The sequence below is a fragment of the Diceros bicornis genome, chromosome 12 (assembly GCF_020826845.1).
Source record: "Diceros bicornis minor isolate mBicDic1 chromosome 12, mDicBic1.mat.cur, whole genome shotgun sequence".
NCBI classification, from domain to species: Eukaryota; Metazoa; Chordata; class Mammalia; order Perissodactyla; family Rhinocerotidae; genus Diceros; species Diceros bicornis.
The window spans coordinates 21,399,218-21,417,010 of NC_080751.1; the positions used below are offsets into that span (position 1 = coordinate 21,399,218).

A 17,793-nucleotide genomic window follows, 5' to 3' on the forward strand; every position below is an offset into this window, starting at 1 on the left:
GCCCATTTCAGGAAGGAAAATAGTTCCTAAAAACCAACCATTAAACAGACAGGGACAGGTTTTTAAAATAAAAATGCATACTCCATGACATTTTAAGATTCTCAATATTCTATATCCTTATGTTCTTTCATTATCTGAGAAGTAATTAAAATAAATAATGAAAGTGTAATCTAACTAAAAGGACATTGTCGGTGCTAGCTCTTATTGGCAATATATATTATATCAGTTCTTATATATGAAGTCCCTGAACTGCTAATAAAAATACTTAAAACACAGATCTACAACAAATTGTGTTGCAAATCAGGTTATCATTATCTTGTATAAACCATGAAAATTGGAATCATGTGAGCAGAAGGTTAGATTAATTCTCCATTCTCATTATAAGCACAGGTGTAACACAAACGCCACGTGAAATAACCAATTAAAATGAAAAAAAAAATCTGCTTTTTCATTAGCTGCCTTCACTGCATGACCAATTAGAAAATTATTTAATATTAATATTCTGCATATACTAAAAGTAATTTTCATAGTAACTAACATAGGTAAGATATCGAAAAGCAGCTCTTTATCTATGGTACTGTGCATAATCTGCAGGCTCTTCTACCAGAGGAATTCTGTCTGATAACTCTTTATTAAAGTCCTTTTAAAAACATAATATTTTATGGATATGATTTGTACTATTTATCTAAAAATAGGAAGAGTGCTCTTTAATAGATGAGAAGCCAAGGCACAGAAAAATTAAGTGACTTATTTGAGGTCACATGTTACCCAAGAGATGTTAATAATTTGCTGGATGACACACAGCTGGCAAAGCATTGCAAACACCCCCTCACTAACGTACTGACCAGAGCATGGCCACTACTGTGCCACCCATCTAGAATATTCCAGACTAAATAGATATCTAAAAATGAACTGGTTTTGAGACAGTCACCACTGGCAACAACCCTACTGTTGAGTCTGGGAATAAGCATGACTGAACATTTTGTAGATTGGGGATTTTGATGACTGTATTCTTTGTATACAGACAAAGATATGGCTACGCATAAGAAGATCAGCGACTTGAGTTATCTGTATTCCAAAGCTTGCCTCCTTCACACCTATACATTCAGATTTCCAAAGATCGGTTCATAATAACCAAATCAGGTTTGAATCCATGACTATTAAACCCATGGACTCATAGAAAAATCACACCTCAGGTTTAGAAAGGGCTTTAACCGTTGCCTAGCTTGGTCACTGACATGAATCTCCTCTCTTATAAGCCCCCCACGGGTAGCCTCTGCTGGGCTGTTTCTAATACAGCACTCGACACCTTACCTGAGAGCCCACTCCATCTATGGACAAGGCAACGTTTAGAAGGTTCTGCCTTACTTGATCTAAAATCCTTTCACCAGCACAACTCCTTGGGGTAATTGAAACAATTCTAACCTCCCTTCTTCAGGATAACCTTTCAAATATTTAAACTATTGCCATCATGCCCCATAGGCTTCTCCCGTCTTCTTCCTGGGTTAAACATCCATGATTCTTAACAAGTTCCTTCAAGAATATGAGTTCTGCTAGGATTTGGAGTCCACGCACCACTTGGGCCACTCTGCTCAGTATGCTGAGATATGTCTGTGTTTCTCTGAAGGTCTTCAGTGGACAACACTACATGCAGTTATTCCAGAACTGCTCTGGTCCCCGTGTAGAGAGCAAATACCTCACCACAGCCTCTTACCTAAGGGCCCACAGGTGCTAGGTGCTATTTGCTTCTCTTTTGGTGGCAATAACTATTTGTTGTTATTGACAACACAGATGTAGGCTACCCATAGGATATGTAGATATAAAGGTGGGAATCCTTTCATTAAATAAAATAAAAATCCTTTCATTAAATAAAGTAAAAATTTAAAAGAACACCTAATCACTTTGTCTGAACTATTTGACTGCATTAGTAAGTATACTTGGAACCTCTCAGTTTTGAAAACGTTAATTTAAAACAAATTTTTTTCAATATCATGAAGATCATCAATACACATCGGACATAATAAGCTCTCAGAATGTTACTGAAGTATAATTCCTATACTTATACGAAACCCTTATATTATTATCTGGGGTCACGGTGGACATCTTTATCTGAAAATAACTAAGTAAATCACAAAATATTTTTTAAAACAACATCACCTTTTCAATCTTAAAAACATCTCAACATTTGATTCCCTTTAGTGTGTTTTATCATTATCCTAGACTATCTTATGTACTCTCTTTGGAATTATGCTACATACAGCAAAGCCATGTGTTTAGTTGGCTTTGGGGTGAATTCAGATACAAAAACATTTTCCTTCTGGGCAAAGTAATAAAATGACATTCTTGCTCCTCCTACTATAAGTCAAACAGAGGTCAGTTCCCCCAATCCTGTATCTGTTTAAATAAACTGGTCCAGCTGTTTGTTTCTAAAACGCCCTTTGACCTTGTGTCTCATCCTCCCTGCTTTTGTGACAGAATGCTTTACTTTCCATTGTGGAAGATTCTAAATTACCAAGAATTTTCTAAACACTGAACCAAAAAAAGACCTTTAGATTTTATGTGAACTTACTTCCCTTCTTAAAACACTGTCATCTCAAGAAGCATCAGTAAAATAGTTATTTTAAGCTCATATATGTGTGTGTGTTCAAATATATATCTATTTTTATGTAGGAATACATAAATATATATTAGAGCTTGAACGTAAGAAGAAACCGTGTTTTTGAAGAGAAATAAAAAACAACAAAATTCCAGTTTTGATGTACAGTAAAAAATACATTCTCCAACAACCACAAAACAGTTTAAGATAAAACATATCCATGAAATACACACAATCTTTAGAATTTTCCATATCGATAAGGTTTCTTTAAAAAGTTTGTTGGTTTAAAGATGTAACAGAAAACACTTAAAATTTTACGATTTACGTCCAAACATTACAGCCCTTAAAACTCAGATGTATAATGTCAGGAAACATGACAGCATGACAGCTTTTCTTACTCATTAAAATAGTTTCACACCTTGGTTTCATAGACTGTAGCATTGGGCATTTAAAAAGGTAAACTTTTTAGTTAAGTAAGCTTTAAGGTTGGGAAACCTCTTGTTTACCTTTCTATATTACATTCTGAACATCAAGATATATATATTTTTAAATCTCATTTTGCTTTGAAAACTCAATTTTCTTCTGTGAAATCCTTTTTAAGAACTGGACACCCTGTAGGTGATAGATGACTGAATTAGGGAAATAATTCTTACATTTTCTTTTTTCATAGAATCATGGATTAGAATTTCTTCCTGTGACCCAACTATCTGCTTTCTCAAAACAAGAAGTTTAACAAAGGAAAGGAAGATAATGGATTGGCTTTATAGCTTTATTCTATGTTAAAATAAACAGAGACACATTTCTTGTGTCTCAAGTCTTAATAAGGGGGAGTAGTGGGAGGTTGAAAGAGGAGGAAAATCTTCAAAAATCTGAGATACAGGATCATCTAAAAATTGAATTTTATTTTTTGCATTTTTTAAAATAGGAATCAGACAAGGAGAATGGGAGATGAATCCTGAGTTATGCTAAAAAGAAATACAGGAAGTTTTGTTTTATTTTCTTTTCTTTGCCCCCTACATGTTTGTTTATCATTAGACTTTAATTTTTTTCATTCTGCTGATTCCACCTATCTCCCTTCATTCTCAGTCTTTGGATACCTGAATAGTTTTCTGAGCAAGATCTGGTAGAACAGCTTTCTAAAGTTGACCTTTGTCCTTTCGCTTATCCTCCACTCCTTTCCTGGTTACTTCTCACAAAACTAGATCCCTAAATTTGGTTTCCTCTTCGTGAGAACCAGGAGGGGTGGAAAGATCATAGTGGGCATCCATCAGAACCAAAACACAAGGTACATTTGCCCAGTTCTACATGCTACGTGTTCCACATGGCTTTGCCTTTGTCCTACACTCTTCTATCCTTTGTCCTTCTTGTATGGTTCTCTGTAATACTGACAAAAGTAAGGAAAAACTACTCGCTCACTTTCAGAAATGGCATTTTCGCCTTTACTCAATTAATTCTATTCCTCAGTGCTTACCTCTACTTATTCACTGATGATTTTTTCACTTTAGCATGCCACAGCCAGCTCGGTGAATCACATAAAATCAAAATGCTGTCGTTTCTAAACAATGACATGACTCTCAGTTATCCACATAGTGCTGCTTGTCAACTAGGCATAAGAGAATAGTCAGCAGGAAGGTAGGTACCTATCTAAGTCTGGAGAAATACTATTTTACAATACCCTCCTTTGCCCAAGAAGCTAAAGTGATCAAGTATTAAGAAAAGATTTCATTAAATCATAGGATATGTTAGTAAAAATGCCTTCTATACCTATACTATCCATTAAAGAAAGTATTAATTATAGTCATCTTTGATTAATATTTAGATATAGTTAGGAATACCTACAGACATACTTAAATAATAATAAAAATTAAAACCATGCATTTTCAAGTAGAAGTACTGGTGATTTCTGCATGCACTCTTTTTTATTCAATTAAAAATAAACAGTATGCAAATATAATACTCAATTGATATATAATTCATTTTAGGTAATTCCTATAAATATTTTTATAGAATTAAGCCTTGTGAAAAATCTTCAAACATACAATTTCACATTGGAAAGTAGTTGCTGAATTCCAGAATTTTGTCCTTTTTTCTATTCCATGAATTTCCTTGATGTAGCATTTCAACTTTATCACAGTCATTTAAATAAAACTATATATAATACATTTTTTAAAGTCAGCATTTCCTAATAACTTTAAGGCCAGTTTTATAAACAAACCCTTCAAGGAAATAGTTCTAGCTATCTCCCAAATAACTCTCTATCCTTTCAAACAAGAAATCAACTTCAAATTCTTTTGTTGGAATTCTTCACTTTAGATTTACATTTACTTATTGGATTTAATGATCCGTAACTGGTAGTCTTCAGAGTCCAAGCCTTCTACACTCCCTTTCTTTGTGAAATAAAATTTCATGAAACATGATTTTAAGACGCTCAAGAAAGTTGACTCAATCTCAAGTCAAACCTTATGAAATCATGTTTTTGGCACCTTCTTCTAGTTTCTCAACCTCCTCCAGGATCCGACAGTTCTAGGACTGCAATACATCATCTGCGTGTCTGAGGGTGGGGGAGGTGGCTGGACAGGAAGGGAGAAGGGAGCACATGCTCTGTTCTCCATCCACTCTAGAAACATAATACTGGAATTCGCTCAAATCACAATAAGCCCATCAATCAGCAGTCTGAGAAGGTTCCCCTTCTCTTGCAGTGATGGGTGTATTTGTCAAATTTCTTTTTAGAGAACTGAAGTTGTCTAAACCAAGTGATGAAGTTAATTACACACAAAATTTTCTTCGAAGCAATTAATGAAAAAAATGACAAATTAGTTGAAAATTATAATGCAAAGTAATAACAAAAGTCACGTATTATTTTGGACTTTAGATGTTGAAATAACTTTCAAATACCTCATCACTTGGTTATAGATTACAGAAAGTTTTCCTTGAAAGCAAATTGCAAAATGATCTTTTATTCTAAAAAATTATAAGCTTGCTAAATCCTTTAATCTGACCTGAATTCAAAGCAAGAATGGCTCCCTTAGTGGGGGTCTCTATTTCTTTTGCTACTACCAGCTAACTTCTAGATCACTAAAGCCCTAAGCACCAAACTCAGTGGAATGAACTGTGGGATATATCACTAGACCTATCTTAAGAAATACCCAACAGTTAAACATGTCTTAAGTATTCATTGACATAAAAATATCTTAAGTATCCATTGACTAATATCCATATAAAGCGTAGGTAACAAAATGGCATTCATAAAATATTTACTTAAACGTGACAGACAATTTGCCATATTTGAGTTTGCATAACTTTACAAATATAAGAAAAATAATGGTTTGCTTAAGATATATGGCATTAAAATTATTAGCACAACGTATAAGCAATAGGATAATCTAAGATAATATAGAAAAACCTCCTTTACTAACGAAAAAGCTAAAATAGGTATAGTAATATCTTCAAAGGATAGATATGTCTGTTTGGCTTAAGCTGAACCATTTCTCATATAAATTCTAATTTTCCTATATTCGCAAAAAGGCAATAAAATTGCATCTAACGAAATATTCCCTACACGTTACAGAATAAATATATTTATTTAAAACAAATATTAATTTTCTGCCAATCTCCATTATAAATAGGATAACCAGATAATTTAGCATCTAAGCTGGGGCATTTTGGGAGTAAAGGGACACTATTATTAATTATTCTGGGCAATAGGCATAACCCATGAATGCCCTAGGCAGTTGGGGTGTATGGCTACCCTAATGATCAAATACACTTTTTTTCCTAATAGAATTCCCTCTGAATTATTGGAACTGAAACCCTCTTGCGTTAGAATGGTGACCAGGCCCAGCATGCATAAGGTGTTATAGAATCCCAGCACCATCTGGGAGTTCCTCTCAGCTCTTTCCTTTCTCTAGAATTTCACTTTAGTTGCCTCAGCTCCCAAGCCTTCACTAACCAAAAAATTCCCAGGCAGGGAGTCGCCATTCGTGCCAAGGGAGGAGATCTCAAAATCTAGTTGATTTCTACTTGCATCTGGTCACAGATTAGGCTACAGAATGGCACAATGAACATGACTTGACTTGAATGGAGGCCTGTGTCTATTCCTTGGAATGTTCGCTGTAACTTCTGTTTCAGTTAGTAAAGCTTGAAACCGAAGCTCTACATAATGTATATCTATATATAATCTGTAGGCCCTTAAATACAAACGGAACCGCATGTATTAAAAGGCAAAAATCCCTCTATGGAGATATATGACAAAATCTTTCAAATGAGGACAATAAAACTAACAAAATTATCGCCTCTTGGAACTAGTCAAATCTTTGAAAAATTCTTATTGCCATCTAAGTCACGATGGGGAAAGTTTGGAGAATGTACATTTCACTTCTGAGTTGCTATCCTTTGCTTTGAACATCACTCATAATTATCACAGTCAAAACACTGGCCAAGGGCAAGGAGAGTTAGAGCAGCATCTAGTGAGAAGAGAATGAGATCTGAGTAGGAAAACTACCACTTACAGGTTCTGCGATCAGAGTGGTATTTAGGTGCTGGAACTGTGATGATCAAGTGAGTTAATATTTATGAAAAGTGCTTTGCAAATTGTAAAACCTAAGACAGGGGTTTGTTGGGATACTGTCATTACGAGTCTCAAAAACACCTAATGGTACAAAAACTTGTGTGTGAATTCTTATAGCAGCAAAAGGTGGAAACAACCCAAATGTCTATCAACTGATGAGTGGATAAACAAAATGTGGTACATCCATACAATGGAACATATTCAGCCATAAAGAGGAATGAACTACTGAGGATACATACCACAACCTGAAAGAAACTTGAAAGCATTATGCTAAGTGAAGAAAGCTAGTCACAAAAGACCACGTATTATACGATCACATTTACGTGAAAAGTCCAGAATAGGCAAAACTATAGAGACAGAAAGTAGATTAGTGGCAGAGCGGGGAGGGCTAATAGTCAAAGGGTACAGAGTTTCTTTCTGAGGTGGGGAATATGTTCTAAAATTGACAGTGGAGATGGTTGCACGTATCTGTGAACATACTAAAAACCACTGAATTGTACACTTTCAGTGGGTGCATTGCATGGTATGTACGTTATATCTCAAGAAAGCTGTTAAAAATAAATACATAATTGTGGAATGCAAGAGGCATTGGACTAGGAATCAGCCCCACCCTTGCCTCTAATTAGCAGCATAACATTGTAAGGCCCTGAACCTCATCTGTCAAATGATGCATAAAATCTCATCCAGGACTTGAACTCTGTCATTCTGTAGCAATGTTTCTAAAATTTTAATCCATGCTCCCTTTTGTTAAACTTCAAAATCTCATATCCCTTTGTTACTTGCAATTTCAAAAGAAATAGCATGACTAAAATCAAAGTTAATTCTCAATATGCTTTTTTTTTTATACTACATTCACTCAGAATGATTCTAATATGTCTTTTCTGGCCCCCCACTCCCTCTCAGCCCCTGCTTGGCCCTGAGGATGGGAAACCCTGCCATAACCTATCACTCTTTCCTTTCTGTAAACAGTACTGCCAGGTGACCAGCAATGGGGGCTGAGACCTGACATCTTTGGACACATACAATTCTTTCCATTAGCTTTCAACATCTCCTACTCCCTGCCCTTTCCAAGTACATATGAACTCTGACCCAAACTAGGGATCAAATAAAGTCAACCACAGCAGCTGCCCTTCAACAGGACAGCAACCCTCAAAACTATTAGTTTACATTCAAATCAGCATCCTAAAGTAGAAAAAACTGAAAACTTAAATATATATATTTTTAATCATGATGCATTTAATTCCATCCCTAGGCAATATACTATTCTTGAAAAATAATGACTTAACCAACATTAAGCCAGATCTCTCCAATGACAGGAAATTCATTTTTGAGCTAAGTTACATTTGGAACCCAAGACCAATAATCCCCACAGGCCTGAAAGAGTTAATGTGTTTGAGAAAGGAAATATTTTTTCTGCTCTTCAGTGATCAGATCTAATCTTGTGAGGCATTAGGTCCCTTAGTCACATTGGTTAAGAGGGTGAAAAGGAAAAAGAAGCTCTCAAGGATGGGTACAGATTAAGATGTTTTGTTTATTTGTTATTGTTCAGGTGACAAGAGCCCGATAGAGTTAATTATTTCCCATATTAGTGTTTCAGGCTTAAAAGCCTCCTAAGAATGGAAATAAAGAGGAAAATATCAAGGACTCTGAAAGCATTGAATGAGATTGCCCTATATTTGCCAAAGTTACAGGTATCTACTGTATTGGAGGGCGTTGTTTACTTGTTTGTTTTGTTTGTAATGTTCTTCTTCCCTTTAAAAAATAAAAAAGGAGCTAAACAAAACCCTAAGCATCGACACAAAGCTCCGGGTATTCACCCTTTGGAGCAACGCAGACCGGATCCAAGAGAACGTTTGCCCTCAGAAACACTTCCTTCCCGCATGCCCCTGGCTTCACTCCATTCTTGAGAAAATTGTTCTATTCAACAGGGAGGCAACATTTGCCCCATTTTTTAATATTTCAGGCTGACTTTTTAACCACTCAGAAATGCTGTTTGTTTTATGTCGGCGCAGCCTGAAGCAAGATGATGATGTAAGTGAAAGCCGAGAGGGGGTCTCTGTGGGCACAGCCCGGTGCTTCAGTGCTCAGTGGTTAATCACCCAACACCAGCCTCAGCAACTGTTGACACAAAATAGGTGGAGATCAGGTCTGTGCAAGCAGAAAATACCAGAAAGGCAAACTATATGTAAACACACTTAAGACAGATTTGACAAGAATAGACCTAAACCTGACTTGCTAGGAAACTGCTAATGGCTAAAGCTTCCATGTCCCTCTCTGCTGAGGCTGGTTCCCCTTACAAAGTTTCCTTTGAGAAGAAAAAGAGTAACATTTTCAAAACTAAAATAAGTTTACAGAACACAGCTGAGACATTTGTCCCCTTGATTCACACAGTGCGAGTTTCAAATCTGCTTCTACAGGCGGGATTTATGTAACGTAATAGAGTTCTTCCACGTACACCTGGAGGAGAGCCAAATGAGAGAGAGAGGGGGAAAAAAAACTAACATGTGCATACAACTACAATTCAAAAAGTTATTTCTCCTGACCTATAAAACTCCAGCAAAGAAGCAAACGGATAATGCTTAAACAGTCTTTTAATCTTATCTAACTGACACCTGACAACCCATTACTTATAGATTATTAATGCACCCACTAAAAAGTTTGTCATGTACAAAATTACTAGAGAAAAAGATTGAACGCCTGAGGAAAAAACAAATTTTGCTGTACAATAACTTCAGAAATTTCAAGCCTATTATCTGTCATGCCCCTCATAGACTCATAGCACACTGCTAAAATCAACTGATTTATCTTTATTATGAATCCTAAAATGACAGCACACATGTTTTCCATGTCTTGTGATAATGTTTAATTTCATCTAGTTTTTATTTTACAGTGCTTGATTTGCTTATTTAAGATGAATAAAAGTAATAACTTTTTGATTAATCTTCCTGTTTGTCTCTTTACCAAAGGACCTGGGTTCTTTCCCCACTCCCAGCATAAAGCTGGAATCAGAGTCGGTTTCAGAATATTTGCCTTGTTTCTCTTTGGTTCACATTACAATATAGTCTAGAATATTAGAGCTGGAAGAGGCTGAGTGTCTCACTAATTCGTCTTACCTGTCCATTTAAGGCAGAGGAAGCTGTTGCCCATGGAGATAAAGTGACTTGATCAAGGGCACACATCTGGTTGGTGAGGAGTGGGGATGACAGGTGAAATGTTTTGGCTCCAGATGTTCTTTCCCCTGCATATTCCCTCCCCTACTTGCCCTGTATAAATTGCATGTTGTCATGAGGCTTTCAGGGGAACGTGCTCCTTAGCCACCTGTGGGTGCCAGGGCTCTTCCCCCTTGACCAGGATGCCTCTCAGCCCCCTCACTTCCCAAGCTCTCCTCAAGTAAATGGGAGTCAAGTCCTGCTCTGCCAGGCTGCATGACATACAAGGAGTTCGTTCCATTTCTCTGACCAGACACTTGTGCCAAAACACTGTAAACAACAAATCTGGCTTAATTAGGTCTTGCAACAAATCCTGCTCACCTACACACCATGTTCCAAGTCAACCACCAGGTCACTGGTTTGACTGCCTTGAAAACTATTACAGATATTCAGAAGCATTGGGTCCACGATGGATAAATCAGCCTCCCACCTCACTCCGTTCTGGGCCTCACTCAAACCCCAACCCTAAGTGGTCCTGAAAAAACTTCCTCAGGTTGTACCGACACTCAGCTTCAAGCATCACACTCTTGTGTTGTCCTGAAAAGCTCAGAAACTATCTGAATGCTGGCTGGAAGAGAAACAGGGGTTACACAAAACAGTATTTGGACTTTCAAATCTACCTTCCTACATCCCACACCTTCCTATTTCTCTTCTCAACTAGACTCAGGGTCCCGTGGTAGAAGGGTCAGGGTTTTTCCATCCAGCGCACTGGGCCAACACCTACCCATTCATAAGGGGTTTCCATCTTTCACAGTATTAAGGACGTGATTTAACACAGCAGGGGAAAGCTCTGAGTAAACTTATGGTGTAAAACTTCCAACAAGGTATACTTAACAGACTGAGGAGTCGTTTTCAAAGAGGATTGTTTGTTGGAAATTTTTAAAATCTGCAGACAAAAACAGTGTCTCTGTTGAACTCCTAAGATTCTCTGACATGACAATACCTGAAGGTTTCTACATTCACAGCTCTTTTCCCTTCGAGCTATTTGCTCAGCTTTCCTAATAATACCCTGCCTGCCTGGCACCTCGCCAGCTCTGTCTCAGGCAATATGCAAGCTAAACATTTTTTGACTGATTTCAATATTATCTTATGAGCAACTAGACAGTATTTTATCTAGTGAGTATTACTGATTGCTATAATCTAAGCCCAGAGTAAGCGCCTGTAAAGGTAATATTATTAGAATTGACACTCACTGTGAAAAGCGTAGCAATTAACTGTGGCTGAGAGAACAACAACCCATTCTGAAACGTGCTGCAGAGTTATTCTATTTATATTTCTCCTTCCCGTTTTAAAAATACTGCACTTGTTACTCCATTGATCAATTAGGAAGTCTACCTTAAATGCAGGTTACACTTAAATTCTCAAGGGAAAAAGTTAACCACCTGCTTAATAAAATTACCTGTGCGTGTGAAGTTGTCCCATCCCTAGGTGATTCCCAGGCAAGGAAAATCACCAGACACTTTGTACTTTCATTTTGTAGTTGAATCACAAACAAATGACCCAGTGCTTCTTGCATGGCACACTGTTTTTTTACATCTGTTTCCTTACTTTTGTGTCATGCCTCTGTTTAGCTTTATTGACAAAACAATCTGTGCCTAATGTTTAAACAACATCTGTAAAATGTATTATTAAATTATGTTGGAAGAAAAAGCAGAGTAATGCTATGAAACCCTATGACCCCCTATTGATTTTTAGATCACAGAAGTTGAAAGGATAATTTGTGAATGTTTTAACATTTACATCTACACAGGTACCTGTATTTATAGAATCTTTGATTACTTATAAAAGTATTTACTACATTATTACCATAACTCAGAAAGAAACCTGACCTTTAACAGTTGAATCTGTTTGTTATAATAAGGGAGATCCTATTTTTTAAAAATAAGTTTACATTTTTACCTGCCAGCAGCATAAATCTCTAAGGATAACATACTTTTTCCCCTACTAATAATAAATGGGAAGTGATGCCTGAATGCTTTGCAGTTTTGAAGGCAATAAATGAAGTAACTAGGAAAATCTGGTGTGTGTACTAAATCTGAGAACCGTAGAGCTGCACTCGTTCTGTAAAGTCACCTCAGTTGTTGGGATGCTCCCCAGAATTTTATGCACCCTATTGATGGAGAGTGACTTTTCTTTCCACATACATACCGTATTTCACATACACTATATATTTTGCACCTAAAATCCATCTTGCCTTCTCAGAGGATAAAGGTATAATCATTTAACATTAGGCCTTAATGGGAAAGTGTTTGGATGAAAAGTAGTAAACAAAGAAACTGTAAAATTTATTCAGTATATCCTATGCTAGAACTCTGCTGAGGCAGGATGTGTCTGTGTCATCCAGCAAGTAAGATACACTCATAGGCGCAAGCTGTCGTCACACAGAATTGCCAGGTCTGCAACACTGTGGGGAAAACATAGAAGGGAGTTTTTCTTTGACCATTCCACACTCACATTTTCAATATAAAAAAATCAAGTTGAGGGGCCAGCCTGGTGGCGTAGTGGTTAAGTTTGAGCGCTCCGCTTCGGCGGCCCAGGGTTCACAGGTTCGTATCCCGGGTGCGGACATATGCACCACTTATCAAGCCATGCTGTGGCGGCGTCCCATATAAAGTAGAGGAAGATGGGCATGGATGTTAGTCCAGGGCCAATCTTCCTCAGCAAAAAGAGGAGGATTGGCGACAGATGTTAGGTCAGGGCCAATCTTCCTCACCAAAATAGATAAATAAATAAATAATCAATCAAGTTGGTGTATTTAGGAGAAAAAAGAACTGAGTATTGACTTTGTGTGTGTGTATGTACTTTCTGTAAAGTTCTACCTAGATATTTAAAGACCTAAATAACCATCTAATCTCAAAATTTGAGAAGTTTCTGCTTAAGTGACTAAAACATTCAACATATTAGTAATGTTTTCACTGCTGATATAACAGAAGTATTTGTCACAACCACGACAACAATGAAAGAAGAGAGACAAAAGTCCCAAATGTTGTTATTTATGATTTTTGCATCAAATCATAACTGGGAGTGAGAGAGCAAAGGAAGAAGAATACATATATTTACAGCACATATTATATTTCAGAAATCATTATGCTGTAAATCTAAGTCTACCCCACAGCATGCTAGATTGAAATATTTCAGCAATTAGTTATGGAAGCTGATTTTTTAAAATAACATGCAGTTACCTCAAATACTTAAATAATTTAGGTAAAAATATTTTATTTTTTGCATAATTATTTACACAATTGCCTCAATTCTCAAAAAATTTATTGGCATAGACTTGTCCTATGACGTCTCATCTAATAAATTTCACATTCCACCCCAGGGTCCAATCCCTATAAGTACTAATACCAACCATTTTAAGATTCCTCGTCTCTCTTTTCATTCCGACAAGCAGACCAAATGTAAGAGTTAGAACAGTTATTTCTTTTAATCCAAATTTTCTCTTAATTAATCAACTCTGTCTTGTTTTACATTTAAATTCTCCCTGTTGTCTCTTCTCCTCCTAAACCCCATCTGCTTTGGCCTTAGTTAGCCAAGGAGGGTAGTATATATCACTTACGCCAATTAAAGAAGTGTAAAATTCGTTCAGCAACGGAATGAAAGAACCATTACAATGCACCACACTTTTCTCATCTCATTTTTCAGTCAGAACTTAAAGCTGCATCGGCCAGAGTTTCTATGACAAGCTAACAGCTAGACATGAGTTTATATTTTTCACTTTCATATTGTGTATTTCAATACACTATGTTGCTGCCAATAATTATGACTGATCTACACCCAACCTGCCCTTCAGCATTTTATTAAATCTCTTCAACAGTGACTCATCGTTCATACAAAATGTACATGTGTGTTAACAAGTTTTAAGAAATCCCAGGAGGAAGACACACAGCTTTAAATGTTGTGGCTAAATGAAGTGAAGGGGAAATGCTAAAATACTGATAAGATTTTTCTTTTAATTATTGTTTCTGGAAGAATGTACCTTGGGCTTAATGCTCAATACAGGAAAAATGTTTACAAGCTCTCAAAAATGCTTTCTGTAGTTTTTTATTCCGACAAAGTAAAATGAAAACCACTTAGTGGTTATGCTGCTTTTTAGTCTCCAAGTATGCCACAGTTTCAGATTCTCTGACATCTTTAGTTTCAATATGGTACCATCTGGGTTTCCCCATTTTTGTATCATATTTCCTACTCAAAGCCTAAAGGAAAAGAAATCTATTATCAGCCCCTTAAAAGGAGAAGGTTTAGATGAAAATTAATAAACCGTTAAAAACTCAAACTTGAGAATGTCATTGTTCATCAAACTTAAGAGAAACAATCTCTTTTACAACTTTCAGTTACTTGAGGAAAATTGTCTATGACCAACAAAGTTGTTAGAGTTGAAACAGTTGCCAAATGCAAAGCAATGAAGTGCAAGCAAAAGTCACATCTAAGTCCATAGAGAAGTAGAGAGAATGCACGCACAGCACACAGTGCCAGGTGAGAACAGAATTAAGTTTACATCCCACGTAACTAAGTAAAAGTGATTTTTAAGCTATGGACCTGTGCAGGATTGGATATCATTGTGAAATTTAGGGTAAAATCTGCATATACTTTGAAAAATTATTATAGGGTATGTATTAAAACTTTTTTAAAGGTCCTTTTTTTCTCTTCTAATTGCAAAACAGAGGAAGTCGAATTGCTATCACTGACGGCATAGAATCTAGGAAAATGACAATTGCAGACTGCTTGGTGTCACAGGAATGCCTGCCTGCCCCAGCATCCACAGGAAACATCTCATAAGTTTGTCCACCTGTGGAAAGCAACTTTTTGAATCCGTATTGGAATCCGTTCTCTGGTAACAATGTTTATGGACGGAATTTGCTAGCAACCCTGAGGAGGAAGAGAGATGGCACGTGTGATAGATCACCCATGTGGCAGTGCTTTGCTTTCCTTAATTAGAGCTCGCTCTGCCACTCCTTGGCCCTCAAATGGGAACATTTCCCAGGGAAATACATTTGTAGAGCCCCCATTGTATTCAAATTGCCTCACTATCTGTTTAACTTTGAAAATATATATGAATTTAGGTGGACAAGCAAAATTGATGGTCTACCTTCTAATATCATCCAGAACAATTTGAAAGACTAAGTTCAAATATGTACAATCAACAGTTTTGAAAATTAAGATACAGTGGTAGGTAAAAACAAGCAAACAAAAAAATCTCAGCAGTGACACCGTTCCTGGTAACATTTAGATATAGCATGTCTTCCATTCCAACCCTATCCACTTGATTCAAAGGACTGCAAAAATTGATCTCTCTGGGCTGCGGGAGGGTCACAGAAATTGATAACCCTTACAAGCAATGCTTATGTGAGTCTGTCTGTGTCTTGCAGATAGTGCACTTTGTAAATTAATCCTCCAAAGGCAAATATATTGTAAGTAGCTTGTTATCTGTAAAATACTAAATTGAAGAATACATGGGATTATATTGACAGAAATTACATTTTCTGTAATGGAGTTTAATATATCTGAAATCTCTCCCAAAGGCTCCCAGGCTCTCTAACAGAGACGAGTCTGTTAATGTAGGTGCAATGGACATCAAGAACAAATTTATTCACCAAAATGGATTAGGCCATGTAATCAGAGATTCTGTAATATTAATCTTTGACACTTATTGAACAGAAAGAAATACTTCTGTCTGCAAACTGGCATTCCCAGTTCTCCCCTTTCTTCAACCAGGCTTTGGGCCCTTTCTGGATCTTACTTCAAAGAGGATAAAGTTTCCCCATCATAAACACTAATCTAAAAATATTAGGACAATTAATTAGATACACTTAGTTTTAGAGGATATCGGATTTCGATACCTTTCAAATATGACACTAGCTCTCAGTGATTATATGAACCCGGCTTTCAGCACACTCACAAAGGCTAATAAATCATACTTTCTCAAAGCCTCGTTGCCACACCGCCGTACATTAAGTCAGAAGATTCTTGGCTGGTTCTTGGTCCGTAATCTCAGCTTCCCCCCAAATCAGGAATTTACACATTTATTTAGAAACAATATTGCATAGCCCAGAGATACATCAAGTTTTGAATAGCTTCAAAGTAGAAACGTAAATAATTTTTCCTTTTCATCAGAAGAGAGATAAGAGGAAAGGAGAGACTCCTTGAATGCAGAGCCCTAACAAAATCTAACTGAATTTATTCAATGAATTTCAAACCTGACTGGTATGTGATAGTGGATTTTCTTGTTTCATAGAAAATAGGGTGATACCACTCTTTCTATCCCTTATCCTGAAGGGTAAAAAAAAAGCCAGAGAGAGAGATTTACAGAGCCATAGTGAATGTGAATTAAACACTTACTTATACCATACCAAAATTTTGTTAATTTATAGAGGGGGAAAGCAATACAATGGTTCTTTTCCATTCTGGCAAGTGCTCTCAACCTATCAGTCCACAGTTTGTTTTCTCCTTTGCATCGACAAGCCACCAGGGAAAACAGTGACAACTGGGTGTGTCTTCTTAATGCAAAACATTAGCTGCAGGTTGCCAGAGGGGGAAGCAGATTGTGTATAAACACAAAGCCAAATTACTTACCAATTGTTCACTTGAAGGATAGTGAGTCCCGTGTCTTGTGCCAACTGCTTTTTCTGTTCTTCAGAAGGGTATGGGTGCTGAAAGAGAACAAAAAAGATGGGTGAATGCACATATACTTTGAACCGATAATGTCTTGCATATCACATATAAAGTGCAATGCTAGGGGCTAGGGAGTCAATAATAAACACATATGCTCTGTAAAAAAAAAAGATACATGCACATGAGGCAATATTTAGGCTATTTTGTCAATAATTTAAGTGTCTAGTGAAGTCTATAATTAAAGGTAAAAATGCTGAGGTGTGTCACTCTTATTAATGGAATACTACATCATCTAATTAATGGCAGTAAAAGACAAGCCAATTACAAAGATTAGTGAAGTGTATAAATAGCTACTTAGGATACTTGCAGAACCTTGATACTGAGTTTACCCTTTAACAGGTTTATTTGTTGCAAACACAAAAAGTTTAATATGATCTTTACTGTATTTTATAGGATTAAAATAAGGACAAGCCCTTTTTGACCATATAAAAGTGTACCACCTTGATGTAATATTTTTATAAAACCATGGATTTCTAAAGCTGAATCATTTGGACCAAGAATCTCAGCTGAGGTTCCCAGGAGTTAAGCACCTTGTTATGACCTTCTCCCTCCAAAACACCATATTGCCAGATACAAATATCAAATTAAAGTGGGTGTATTTTTTTAAACCACTATTCATTTTAGCTCTTCTGCAAAGCACAAACAAACGAAATTCAAACAAAGTTAGTTTCCATATCTGAATGTCAACACATGCTGGGATTCTGACCACAGGCCAATATAAGGTCAAAGACCAGCATATTTTGCATGCT

At 36.6% G+C, this 17,793-nt stretch overlaps 1 protein-coding gene across 2 annotated transcripts in view; it reads right to left on the bottom strand.

Moving 5' to 3' along the window:
- MEIS1 (Meis homeobox 1) overlaps nt 1-17,793 on the bottom strand; it is a 130,328-nt gene that overhangs the window by 6,365 nt on the left and 106,170 nt on the right. For both annotated transcript variants that reach the window (XM_058551075.1, XM_058551076.1), the window contains exon 9: nt 16,946-17,022. In XM_058551075.1, coding sequence (XP_058407058.1) covers nt 16,946-17,022 — 77 coding nt within the window. The remainder of the gene's footprint in view (nt 1-16,945; nt 17,023-17,793) is intronic.